Source organism: Sciurus vulgaris (genome assembly GCF_902686455.1).
Source record: "Sciurus vulgaris genome assembly, chromosome: 7".
NCBI classification, from domain to species: Eukaryota; Metazoa; Chordata; class Mammalia; order Rodentia; family Sciuridae; genus Sciurus; species Sciurus vulgaris.
Window position 1 is genome coordinate 82560409 of NC_136467.1, and position 14018 is coordinate 82574426.

The window sequence follows — 14018 nt, forward strand, 5'->3', positions numbered from 1 at the left end:
AAGTGTATAAAGGGATAGTTCAAAAACACACCAAACAGGATTAGAAATAGAAAATATAATTATACAACCTAATCTTGCTTTATTCAGAAAGAAACAAGTAACATCATATGAAAGAAAATATGTTAGTGTGATTTTCAAAGTGCACATAGTATTTTGGAAAGTCTTCTACATACGTGTGTATATGTGTATGTATTTTAAGCATTATATGTATGTATGTGTGTATGTGTTTTAAGAATTATCATAAGTGGGTAAATGTGTAAGAAATCTAGACATGTTAGCAAATATGCTACAAGTTGAAATTTAGAAGTGTTTGATCAGTAAAACTCGCAAGTGATAATTTTTAAAGCATGAAATAATTTAATTGTAAACTAAATATTCTAACACGAGGCACTATTGTACTATGATAAAATGAAGTTTCAAGAATTTAAGACCTGAGATTGACTTGCAGTGCTGCCACTTATAAACTGAGTGACATAGGGAAGTTTCTCAGCTTTCTGAGTCTCAATTTATTCTCTCTAAACAAGAATAGTAATTCTCAGCATATGGAATACCTGAAAAGGATTAAATCAGAACACACATGGTCTAAGAAAAGCCTGGCGCAAAACAGACATGAACTAAAAGTATTACCGCTCCCCCAAAATACACTTCTATTGCCAATATCTCTTATGCTTTCAAATTACATTCAAATCACATCACAAGTCAGGTATTTCATCAAATCTAGAAAATATTTACAAATTCTATTCAATCTTTGCTTAAGAAGTACGTGTTATAAGAAGGAAGTGAAGGCTCTGGCACCCAGCAACAGAATAAAGCCTGCCCTGCCCCTCCCCAGCTATCAGTTATTCCACCTTCTCCAAACCTTAGCTTTCTAGACCTTCATAGAAAAAGCCCTTATCTATATAATTACGATGACATCATTAGAAGAACTTAATATGAAAGGAGATGTGCATAAGATGTACTTTAAACTTTTTTCACTCACCGGGAAGTATGGTAAGTTCTGTTATATAAAGTATATTACACAAAATTAGGTCAGAAAAACCTACTGAGATCATACCAAAATAAATCAGGTGGCAGGAATGATACTCTCAGTGTACTTTTTCCTGCAAAGATTACCAGTTTAAAAACCAAAGACCATGGATTATTTTTAAAATTGAATGAGATCTTTCAACGAATCTATAATGAGCACCTACTACATTCTAGACACTTTAGTTAACTATTTGGGATCTAGCAATATACAAAATATACAAAACTCCTTGCCTGCAGTGGGCCTAAGAGGAACTGGACAAAGGCCACCAGCCAGGGCAATATATGTAGTAATCTCATCCCCATACATTTAAGAGCCCAAAATGTGTTCTGATTAGTAAAACAATTAACATGCTATAATCATGACAAAGAAAATCCCATAGGAAAGATGGCTTAGCAAGTGGGACCAAGTTCCAAACTATTGGCATTCCTATTTTGGAAAAACATAGCAATCTTTTCTTATCAAACAGGAGGACAATGTCCTATCCACTTTCTTTGCAAGGTCAAATCACATCAAAAACAATTTCAAACTAAAATTGAGACTTGTTTTCCTTACTCCTAAAGAAAAAACTTACTGTTACCCCAGGTAATAATTCTAAGACTGCTGCATTGTTTCTTAAAAGCTTTTCATATTAGAAGTTTATCCTTAGCATAAAGAAATACACACAATTTTTAACATATGACCTAAAATGTTTTTACTTAAGGTCTACCATCAAGAGTATAAAATACTCAACACCTAAATAAATAATAACTTAAAACTCCAAATATTCTTATACTGTCAAAAAGACATATAATTTAAACTGGTAACATTCTTTGATTACATGTTTTTACTTAAGATATATTTAAAGAAAAGATTCCTAATTGGTTGTTTTCAGTCGAATCAATCATCAGTTATTCTGATACATAAACTAAAGAAAACATTTAGGTCACATCATAATGCATGCTCTAGAACAAAACTCCTGTCATACTATTTATTCAGAACTATACCATAAAATATGTTTCATTTACAATGATAATCAAGCCTCATTAGGAAAACCTAGTGATAGTTGTAAAACCCAGCCTAAGAGAGGCCTCTAGTGGTCATTGGTGATTACTAACTTCCTTTCCCCTTCCCCTTCCTAATTTTAGCTACCAACTACCCCTGACTGAGTTCTTGTTTTCAGTCTCTCTTTTGTTCTCTCTCTTCTTCCCTCTCCCACCAGCACCCCCTCCCCAACCATTTGTCCCTCCTTCCCTCCACATCTTTCCCTCTCATATACACACACTCACACATACCCTCAAGCAAAATGGCTAATAGTCGACTGAATTATTCAATTAGCTCCAGACAACCAATTTTTTAAATGTCCATAATTGGTGGTGTTTAACCATTAAGGAGTCTCTGAAAGCAAATACTTCAGCTTTCCCATGAAACCACTTTCAAGTCATGCAACACAAAGTCCAGGCCCCACATATTAATTTGCTAGTATTAGCCATCTTAATTTTTTAAAATGAAATGCATCAAGGTTAAATCAACCCTATGAAAAATTTAAAAACCAAACTTGAAGACTACAAAATTAGAGTTAAATCTAATTTAATCAATGGGTCTTCACTATTGGTCTTCTAAACCAATAGTGGCACACTATTCCTCTATAAATACTTACACTGATCAACCCAGAGACCAATGCAAAGACTAAGCATTTGGTCCTTCTGATATATAAGCAACTATACATATCCAACCATCAGGGTTTAACTACTTCCCAGTTCCACTCTTACAATATCCCTCTCCTTTTTTTGTTGAGATCTCTACTCCCAGAACCTCACTCTACCCTGCTAGCCTTAATATCTGTCTTACCTTTATCCAGTGCCCACAGTGAAGTCTTCTGTAGCAAGAATGGAAACAGTGGAGGAGTGTAAGGACAGGAGGAAAGAACCTCCAATCAGGGACCCTGAATGCACCCTCCAATTAGGGACACTCCCTCATGCCACAGGAGAATGACTTTGAGCATTAGACTGCAGCATCTCCGAGGTCTTGCCCTGCTCCTATGATAGAGTAACCCCAAAATACTCCAAAACTAGAGTGCCCTGATAAAGTAGCCAAAGAACAACCATTCCTGTCTTCAGGCAAATCTTACTTTTTGCTGTATAACTTATGTTTAAATGAGAAAGGAAAGGGTAAGAGAAAGAGCTGGAGAGAAGACCAGACAGAATAGAGAGATCTTTTCTATATCATTTCTTGATTTTGTTAAAAATTTTCCATTAAAAAAAAATATGGGCTGGGGTTATGGTTCAGTGGTAGAGCGCTTGACTTGCATGTGTGAAGCATTGGGTTCCATCCTCAGCACCACATAAAAATAAATAAATAAAATAAAGGTATGTCCATCTAGAACTAAAAAAAAAATTATTAAAAAAATATTTGCAGAGAACCTCAGGAAAGTAAGATGGTGCTTTTTATGGCAGAGAGTGGAAGCAAGGAGACAATACCACCATGTACTTGAACAGAGAAAATCCTTCACCCAAAGCTGTGCACCCTGGGCTATGAGCCTAACCCAGGATGATCTCTTCCAGCTAAAATTCCAGGCAATGACCCACCTGTAATGCAGACAAGGAAACAGAAGGAAAAAAGGCTCTGAAAAGCGCAAATTGATAAAATAAGGTTTGAACGTAAAACGTGCTCTTGATTCATGACAAAACATCACACACCTTCTCTGACCAACATACATTTCTCAGTTATAGTCTTCTGGATCCAAGTATAGCTAGGTAACAAGGAGGCAACAAAAAATAAGATAAAATTTAAATTTTAAAAAGGCTTAAAAACCATTAAAAAATTAAGAACAGACATTGATGAAAGAAGTAAACGATCACACACCTCAATCAATAAAAATGTCTTCACATGTCAATGCATGTTCACGTGAACTGATTTTTCCAAGATGAAATCACATGTATGTTTTCCTTGAGAAAAGGTAAGTTTTCAAGTTTGGGAAATATCCACATTCAAAAGAAAAGTTTTAAAAGCTGCTACATAAAATTGTAACTCTCATCCATACAGAAAATGTAATTATCCATACAAAGTCACTTCTTAAAAATTACAGATAGCTGAAGTTTACCATAAAATCTATTTCACTTTACCTTCTAGAGATGATAAATTGGTCCTATTCTAATGAAAATTTAAATGGAAAATTTCTACATACCATTATGAAAAATAAAGCCAAAATCAGAAGGTCAAGGTTGTATATTTTCTCTCATGCATGTGTTAGCATCTGCATATCAGAGAGATCATTCAGCCTTTGGATTTTTGGGATTGGCTTATTTCATTCAGCATGATGGTCTCCAGATTCATCCATTTACCAGCAAAAATTATAAAGTCATTCTTTTTTATGGCTGAGTCAGTAGAATGAACTGGACATAACTTTCCTATATTCATATGTGAATACACCACCAGTGAAACTTCAAATCATATACAGCCAAAAGAATGGGATCCTAACTAGAATAAGTTATATTCCATGTATGTAAAATATGTCAAAGTACACTCTACTGTCACCTATCTCTAAAAAGAAGAAATTTTTTAAAAAGGAAATAAAAGGAAGATGAGTAGGGGAAAAGGACTAGCGGACAGGAGGGAAGGAGGGAGGGAGGAAATGCTAGGAATAATACTGACCAAATCATTTGTTATGTTATGTAAATGTAAGAATATGTAATCCCAGTGACAGAAGGTTGAGGCAGGAGGATCACAAGTTCAAAGCCAGGTTCAGCAACTTAGTGAGGCCCTAAGCAACTTAATGAGACCCTGTCTCTAAATAAAATACAAAAAAGGGCTGGGAATGTGGCTGAGTGGTTGAGTGCCCCTGAGTTCAATTCCCAGTACAAAAAAAAAACAAATATATATATATATATATATATATACACACACACACACTATATATCAACAAAGCCCACCATTGCGTACAACTACAATGCACCAATAAAAAATGTGGAAAGAGAAGAAAATAAAATGTACTACTTCTAAAAAAATAACATTTTGTTAGATGAGATTTTTAGTCGCTTTTTAATGGCTGTAACTAAAGGATCTAACCAGAACAATTTTAAAGGAGGAAAAGTTTATTTGAGGGCTCAGTTTCAGATGTCTTAGTCCATAGAAGACTGGCTCCATTTCTCGGGGCTCGAGGTGAGAAAGAATATCATGGAGGAAGAGAGTAGCAGAGGGAAGGAGCTCACCTCATGGCAATTAGGAAACAGAGAGAGGTCTCCATTTGCCAAATACAAATATATACACCAAAGCCACATCCTAAGTCCCACCTCCAGCCACACCCCACCACTTTGGTTACCACTGAGTTAAACCCTATCAGGGGATTACTTCACAGACCAGGTTAAGACTCTCAAACCCCAATCATTTGTTCTCTGAATCTTCTTGCATTGTCTCACACATGAGCTTTTGGGAGACACCTCACGTTCAAACCATAACAATCATGGTATGAAGAAAAAGAAAGGAAAGACAGATGGGAGTCTTGCAAAAGGAAATAAATCCTAAGCAATCATGTCAAGAAGGTCCTTAATGAGAATCAGTTTGCACAGTGACCTAACAGAGTGAACCATGATCCAGGATATATATCTGGGGACAGAGAAATTCCTGAAGGGTGGATGTGCAGTGGGAGTGTGGAATGGTGAGATTACATCCTTATAGGTTTGGTAAGGCACTTGACTTTTAACAAGTTTAAAGGGAAACTATTGAGGTCTTGAGACTAGAGGGGATACTGTGTGACTTATGATTAAACTCTTCCTATGGCAAGGGAAGATCAGAAGCAAGAGACAGTAGTTAGGAGGGTAGGGCCAAAACTCAGGTGAGAAATGCTAGCCGTCTGCAGCAGGATCAAGGGTAACACCAGAAACGGTGGTCAGATTTTGGACATACTGTGTAAGCCAGCAAGATCTGCTTTGGAATTAAATGTGGGGAGGCAGGGCATGAGAGAAAGAGAGAAACAAAAGAATTTCAAGGTGTAAAGACAAACCCTCATCTAATTCAGCAATTCACACAATTTAATCTTCAGTGAATGTGTAATTATGTCCAAATAATAAGTGGTAATATTCTTGATAAATATGGGCATCACCTACACTTTGAAAAATTTTTTCATTTTCTGTTTCTCAGTGTTGTATGTAACCGACTCTAAATTAAATGACAAGATGATTATTGAAATTCTGAGTTCCTTTCAAAGCTTGTCATTCTCCTGCCAAATCAAGATCTTATTTTTCACAGGCAGCTTCTCTGAATTTAAGAAAAATCTTCCCTTCCAATGTGACAGCTCCTCAAGGGCCCTCCCTGCCTAGCCACTGCTTTGTTAAAGTGGCAGCTCACTTTTAACTCATTCTGAATGTGGTCTGAACCTCAGCAGGAAAATCCATTCAAGCTCACAGCCTAAACCACTGTTCTCACTCCTGGGAAGACCTGGGTGAGCACAGCCCTATTTCTGAGCTCCTGTTTCACATCAGTAAGACAGAGCTCGGTTATAACGAGAAACTGAACAAGGATGTGGACAGAGATGCAGGACAAAAGAAACCCCTGCTGAATAAAGCACAGCAAGGCTCTCCCTTAGCTGACAGAAAGGTGCACGGTACAGACTGTGCGTTCCTTATCAGATATGCCTGCGACCAGAAATATTTCAGGTTTTAAAATATTTTGGGTATTGGAACACTGGCATAGACTTTACCTGCTAAGCATTCCTGATTTGAAAACCCACAATCTAAAAATTTTTTTAGCAGTTTCAAATTTTGGAGCGTTTTGGATTTAGGATTTTCAGAAAGAAATATTCAAAGAGTGATAAAAAGTAAAGAAAATTAATCAGAGGGAGATTAATGCTTCTTTTCAATTTTAATTTACTTACTTGCATGCATTTTGTTGAAGTATAGGATATATATAAAAAGTGAAAACAGCACACTCTATCCCATAAATACATGCAATTATTACATGTCAGTTAAAGTTTTTTAAATGCACAAAACGAGTGTACTGCATTTTCAAAAACTGAATTTTAGTACTGATGTTTACTAAAATTTCTTCAACAAGTTGAAGAAATAATTTGTTACTGAAAAGTTTCTTCAATAAGAAACTGTCACTGGCAACTGATACTACTTCCTCATGTCCCTTTCCAATTATTAACTTATCCTCATGCTAATTACTGGTCCAGAGTAATACATATAACACCATAGTTTTGCCTATTGTGAATATTATATTAAAAAAGTTATACATTACATACTTATTTGAATTCTGCCTTATTTAAGTTGTGTTTGAGATGAGTACACAGTTTCATTAGCGTTTTAGTTTATTCATTCTCACTGCCAAACAATATTCTATTTACTTATTATTTATCCATACTCTGGTTGATGGGCATTTAAATAGTTTATAGTATAAAGTTATAAGAAAGAGTCAGAGTGTGCCTATGAACATTCTTGTACTTGTCTTTTGTACACTTCTACTGGATGCAAATATATCATATATCATATATATATATATATATATATATATGATGGGGGTGGGTAGGTATGTGGAATTGCTGGGTTACAGGCGTTAGGTGGATACTCACAATTTTCCAAATTGGCTGAACCAATTTATAGTACTATCAATAATATATGAAAGATTGGATGCTTCACATTCTTGCCAACATTTAGTATTTTAATATTTAACACACAGGTCTCTGGTCCTATTATGATTTTAATTTGCATTTCCTGATGATTATAGAAATTGACCAACTTTTATTGGTCATTTGGACATCTACCTTAGTGAACTCTCAAAAGTTTGGGCCACATTTCTCTTGAGATGTCTGCTTTTTTTTTTTTTTAAATTATCAAAGTACTTAATATTTCATGATGGAAATTTCCTTGAGTGTCTCCAAACTTCTGGATTGTCTAGTTTCTTACTAGTGTCCTTTTGATTTTTTTTAATTTTGAAGAAATTATCAGCTTTTCTTTTTTAATGCTAGGGTTTTGTTAGTGCACAAGTTCATAAAGACATTCACACCAGGTACAATGGCACATGCCTGTCAGCCCCAGCTATTCAGGAGACTGAGGCAGGATCACAAGTTTGAGGCCAGCTTTGGCAATTTAATAAGACTCCTGTCTCAAAATAAAAAATAAAAAGAGCTGAAAATGTAGCTTCATGGTAAAGGGCCCCTACATTCAATTCTAAATACCAAAAATAAATAAATAAATTCACCATGCTTTTTCCCCAAGAACTTCATCCTTCTTTCTTTCACAATTAGATCTGCAATCCATCTGGAACTGAAGGTGGTGTGGTGGGGGTTAATGAACATCAGTTATTGAACAAAACAAGTTCTTCCATGGTGAATTGCAATGCCACTTTGTCCTCAATCCAGCAGATCTCTTTCTGGACTCTGTGTACCTTTATACCAATTCAGCACTGTCATTACTGCAGCCATGACACATTTTGAGATTTGGTAACTGGGTTCTCCAATCCTTTTCTTCAAGGTTGCCTTGGCTATTCTTGGCCTGACAATCAATTAACATGGTACAAGTTTGAACATCTTGATCTGAAAACCTCAAAGCTGAAATACTATGAAATCCAAAACTTTTTGAACACCAACAAGAAGCTCAAAAGGTTTTGGATTTCACAGCACTTCAGATTTTAAATGTTTAGATTAGGGAAACTCAACTGATAATGTCCATGCAAATTTTCCAAAACTAAAAACTCTAAAATATGAAACACTTCTGGCCCCAAACATTTTGGACAAGGGGTACTCAAAATAAATAGGCTTCAGTTTGTTTGCATCTTAAATTTCCTGAATAATATTTTGGAATTTTCTGTGTAAAGTTCTGAAAGGTGTATCATTATATTTCCCCTCTAGAGAATCCTGACCTCCAGGAGAAAACTACCCAATTTTCACTAGAAAATTTTATTTTTCCTACAGGATTTTATGGCTACTCTCCCTCCATCAGAATAAGAAAATTCACTTCCATTTCATGGTTGCCAAGAAATTGTAATCATGAGTGGATATTCCAGGACCATAAAGAAAGGAGGGCAAAAGTAAATGGATACAAATATAAATAATTACCACCTTCTTTCTTCCCCTCTCTTCTCTTTACTTTCATGGTTACAACCTGGGGTGTTGCTATGTTTGTGCTTTACTGTAAGCTACTACAAATCCATTTTGAATGTAGAAGGTATATAAATAAGTTTAAAAAGAGTTCTAAAAGTGCTTGCCCTGACCACACAGCAGAACACCTCACCACTCCAGGACAAAACATCATATCCCCATGCAGAAGCACCATCTACTCTGAAAACACAAACTCAAACATGTAGCAAGTTCCAATTTAACCAGAAATTGGAGCATTTGACTATTTGAGAGAAAACCCAGGGTCTGACTTGATTTGAAAATGCCTGAAAAAAGCACTGAATTATTTTCTTGCAGTTATGAATAATTCAATCTTAAATACTGCTCTTAATTATGGCATCTACATACATGAGGGCTTAGGATATTGTTGAAACCATTTGTAATCCTGCAAGTGCTCTGTTGATGCCAATGAGTCCACAAAAACATTTACTGTAACAAGTCTTTAATCTTCCACTAAATTATAAACAATCTTCACCTAAAAATATCCTATGCTTTCACAAGAGTAGTGTCTATAGATTATATTCATATAACATAAGAAATAGACTGCAAAAGTTATGAGATTGCCAAAGCTTTAAAAAAAAACAGGAAACGCAGTAAATGGCAAATACTCTAGGTCTTAGGATCTTGCTCCAACAGTAAATCCAAAAAAAAAAAAAGCAATTATTACCTAGACTTCAATAGATGAGACCATCACAGAAAGAGCTTAATGTTTATTATGTGCCAATATGAGAACAGATACTCTTTAAATTATCTAGACATTAGTATAAAAGATAACAGTCATACACAAGTATATGAGAACTAAACAATATTCTTGACAGAGAACTATATAAATCCCATTAATAGTAAGAATAAGATTGTTCTCAGCAGGCCAAAGATCAAGAGAAGCTCTAAGTCAGAGCGACTATAATCCTACAACATAATACCCAGTGATTCACAGCGTTAAGGCTATTTACAGAGAGAAACTTTTTAAAAAATAATCCATCCCCATCACCTTTAGAGAGAAGATGCATGAAAATTCAGTAAAACCATTTAATGGGCTAAATTAAACCTTGCTTGCTTATTGAACATATTGAGCCATAACCAATAAGAAGTTAAAAACAGGTGACTTCAACATCCATGATAAAGTCCCTTATTTGCAACACTTCATTGCTCACATGACTCACCCCAAGCTGACTACATCAAAGGCACAGCTTTGTAATATTTAAATGAAAAAACTGTCAGAGGAAAAAGAAACTAATTTGGCTCCTTGAGCATTACACTGATGACATGGCACTCATACCTTTCACACTGCAAATTCAAAAGCTTTAAATCAGGTGAAAATGCTCATGCAGTTCACAATCGCAAAACAGTTCTTTGCAAATATCCAAAAAGTACGACCCAAGGTTTTGAAGCAATGATGCTCTATAAACATTATATTTATACCTTGCAAACTGTATCCACATCCCAAGGTATTATAGTCTTCAGGTCAATGATTTCACAAGACACTCCAAGTTTTTCTTGTGCCATGGAAGCCACCTCCCGGATCACGTGAACCTAAAAGGAGAAAAGTATGCAGAGAATGACTAGAAAGAGTCAAGCCTAAACATCTGTTGAATGCTGACATCATTCAGAAAGATACGGTTTACAGTCAGAGGAACTGATCTGCACAGAGAATTCATAAATTGTCTTAGCCATGTTGACTCCCACATTCCACCAAAATAATCAAGTATAGATATCTAGAAAACAGCTAAAAAGACATTCTTTTTGTTGTTGTTGTTGTTGTTGTTGTTTTTAACCATTTAGTCTGCTCAGAATACTCTCTTTCCTCTTTACCTCTGCATGTTGAAAAGACATTCATAGTGAAAGGGAAAGAAGCCAATGTCAGAGATATTAATTCCAAAGGTAGTGCACAGAAGGTAAGTAAAGCACAGAAATAGAAATTGTAGGAAAACCATGGAAAAGAAGAAGTAAAAGGCAAAAATTACAAAACCCTGTAGGTCACCAACACTGAAGGGAAATAGCAGAACAAGGGCTCACTAAAAATAAAACAAAAACAAACAAAAAAGCTAAAGAGATGAGGGTAGGGGTCACAGGAGACACTGCATCCCAAAAGCTAAGGATAAAAAGGTTTCACAGAGAAGTAGACAGTGTCCATACCTGAGAATGGGAAAAGGGCTGGATTTAAGAGATAGATTAGAAAATTACTAAAAACAGTTTTAGTGCATTAGTGGTAACAACTTCTAAGTACAAGGACATATGGAAGGGAAAGAATTAAACACAAGTCAGTAGAAAATAATAATTCAAGATTAGCAATGAAAGCAAGGAGGAAGATATGATGGCATTTAAGAGGAAAATCTATTTAGAGAGTGAAAAGACACATACCCTTCTAATAACAGCAACATGGAAAGGAGACACTGAGGATGCAGGAGAGAGGGACTAACTAACAGGATTCAATGCCAGAGATAGTAAATGGAATAGAAAATAGACTCTGAAACAGATTTGTAGCACTAGTTATAAAAAAATTTGATGCCTCCTCTTCAAAGACATAGGGAAGAAGGGAAAGATTAGCACTAAAGTGGTGGGTATGATGGAGAGCAAACTGTGGAAGGTAGTATCAAACACACCCCATTAAAAAGAAAAGCAAAATCACAAACTGGGGAATGGGAGTGACAACGTGAACCAAAAGAGGCAAAAAAAGTTCAGCACAACCACCATGGGCACCATCACCCTATGCGACTCCCCACGGAGCAGTTACCCCACTGCAGATGAGCAACAAGGACTGCAGCTCTCCAGGTCAAAATCAGGTGGAGAGCAGGAAATTTGACACTGCAAATTTACTTTTGTTATCATCTTTATACTATGCTGTCTTAAATTTTCTAAAGTAGTTTTTCTTTAACACAGAAAAACTATTTCTTTAAAAGAAGAGGAATGTAAGAGAAGCCACAACCAGACATAAAAAGTTCTGAGATTCAAGGTGCCAGATGTAGTGGTATACACTTGTAGTTCAGGCTACTTGGGAGGCTGAGGCAGGAGGAACACTTGAGCCTGGGAGTTCAAGATTGTCCTGGGCAATATAGCAAGAATACATCTCAAAAAACAAAAAGTTAGAGGTAGAGAAATGTGACCACAAATTCTAGGTAAAGCTAAGGTGGATCAATGGAAAGGTCCCAGGAAAAGGGAAAGGCGTGGAATTCTGTGGCTGGACCACTGGGTGGGCCACGTGGCCAGCAAATTAATGAGAGATGACAAGAAAGGGATGAAAAAGATCATAAGTTAAGCGCAGCAACAAATGGTGGGAATATTCAAAATGTGATTCAAAGGTTTTTTAATGAATACAATTTTATAAACGATCAACGTATTTTAATGACTTCACCACATGTTTACATATTACAATATAACAGAATAAGTACCTCCATTCAGAAATCAGTAACACAAACTTTCAAACATAAGATGAGTAAATACTGAGTACTGAACGTATAGCTTGATGACTATAGCTAATACTATAGTTTCCTTGAAATTGAGAGTAAATTGTGTCTCAACACACACACACACACACACACACACACAAATGATATATGGTAATGAATGTGCTAATTTGATTATCACATCATCTCACAATATGGTCACATATCAAATGATCATGCTGTATACCTTGAATAGATATAATTTTTATCTTTCAATTATACCTTAATAAAGTTGACAGGGATCGGCATCAGTAGCACCAAACAGACTTAAGATATAAAAAAAACATAATTTTCAATTCTTCTTATATCAGGATTAAATATGAAGGCTTCCAAGCACAACATGGGCTTTAACAGTTGGGACTCAAGGTTACTGACCTGAGTGCCCCAGGCAACGAGAGTAACATCACTCCCCTCCTGTATGACTTCAGCCTGTGACAGGGGGATGTTGTACGGTTCTACAGGAACCTGCTCCACTAAACATTTGGGGAAGAAACAAAAGGTTAATTATTTTTTTCTCATGTGACATTTGTGTATAAAAAAGTATAAGAACTTCACTGTGACAAAGCTTTATTTTATTTTTTTTCCGAATTCCACACATTATTTAAAACAGAAATAGCATTTATTATATGGTTCCCTGACATTAAATCACAAGTGAACAAGTACAATATAAATGTATACAATGCAAATTTATACAATATATCAGCTATCCTGGAACAGGGGGGTGGGGAGGAAGGATTTTAGTTGTAAACTAAGGAAATCTTAATAATGCATGGGCATTAACCAATAATAATGTGTCAACATTGGTTTATTAATTGTAGCAATTTCAGCATAAGATGTTAATAATACAGGAAATTGGGTGTGTGGGTGGATGGGAACTCTGTACAATCTCCACATTTTTTCTGTAAATCTGAAGTTGTTCTTTTTTAAAAGTTAAAAAAATGTTACCATATCTGCTAAAACTTTATTGAACTGAGTTAAATTTTCACACCAATTTTCTATCAAGCAGCAAATATATGGGGGGTAAAAAACATGAAAAAAAATTCGGAATGGACCAAATTTTTAAGTATATTTTATTTTTACATCTTGCCTCTATAAACAATTAACTATACGAATTGACAACACTCAATTTTCAAAGTTGAATATTGTAGACCTCAAAAATCAGCTCCGCCAACCCAAAAGGAAGAAGAAATCACTGGTATGACAGAGGTTTAAAACCATTTCATGATTTTTCTGCCCAACCAGGTACATGTGATACAGAGCTGAGTGAATCAGAGGAAATTACAGAGTGACTTTTAAAATGAAATTAAGTAAGAAGTTGATGAAATTGCCTAGCTTGGAGGATTTTCTTGAGTTCTGAGAATAGTACAATAGCTTGAGGAAAAACTGTCGCTCCCTTTGTTCATGTTCCCCACAGTTCTTTTATTATATCATTATGTACAAGGAGCACAGAAAAGTAAAA

The 14018-nt window shown here is 35.6% G+C and overlaps 1 protein-coding gene across 1 annotated transcript in view; it reads right to left on the minus strand.

The window, feature by feature from the left end:
- BCKDHB (branched chain keto acid dehydrogenase E1 subunit beta) overlaps positions 1 to 14018 on the minus strand; it is a 240503-nt gene that overhangs the window by 132923 nt on the left and 93562 nt on the right. Inside the window, exons 7-8 of the mRNA XM_079146543.1 lie at positions 12935 to 13032; positions 10539 to 10649 (exon numbers count right to left, since the gene is read on the minus strand). Of these exons, the coding sequence (XP_079002669.1) occupies positions 10539 to 10649; positions 12935 to 13032 (209 nt within the window). The remainder of the gene's footprint in view (positions 1 to 10538; positions 10650 to 12934; positions 13033 to 14018) is intronic.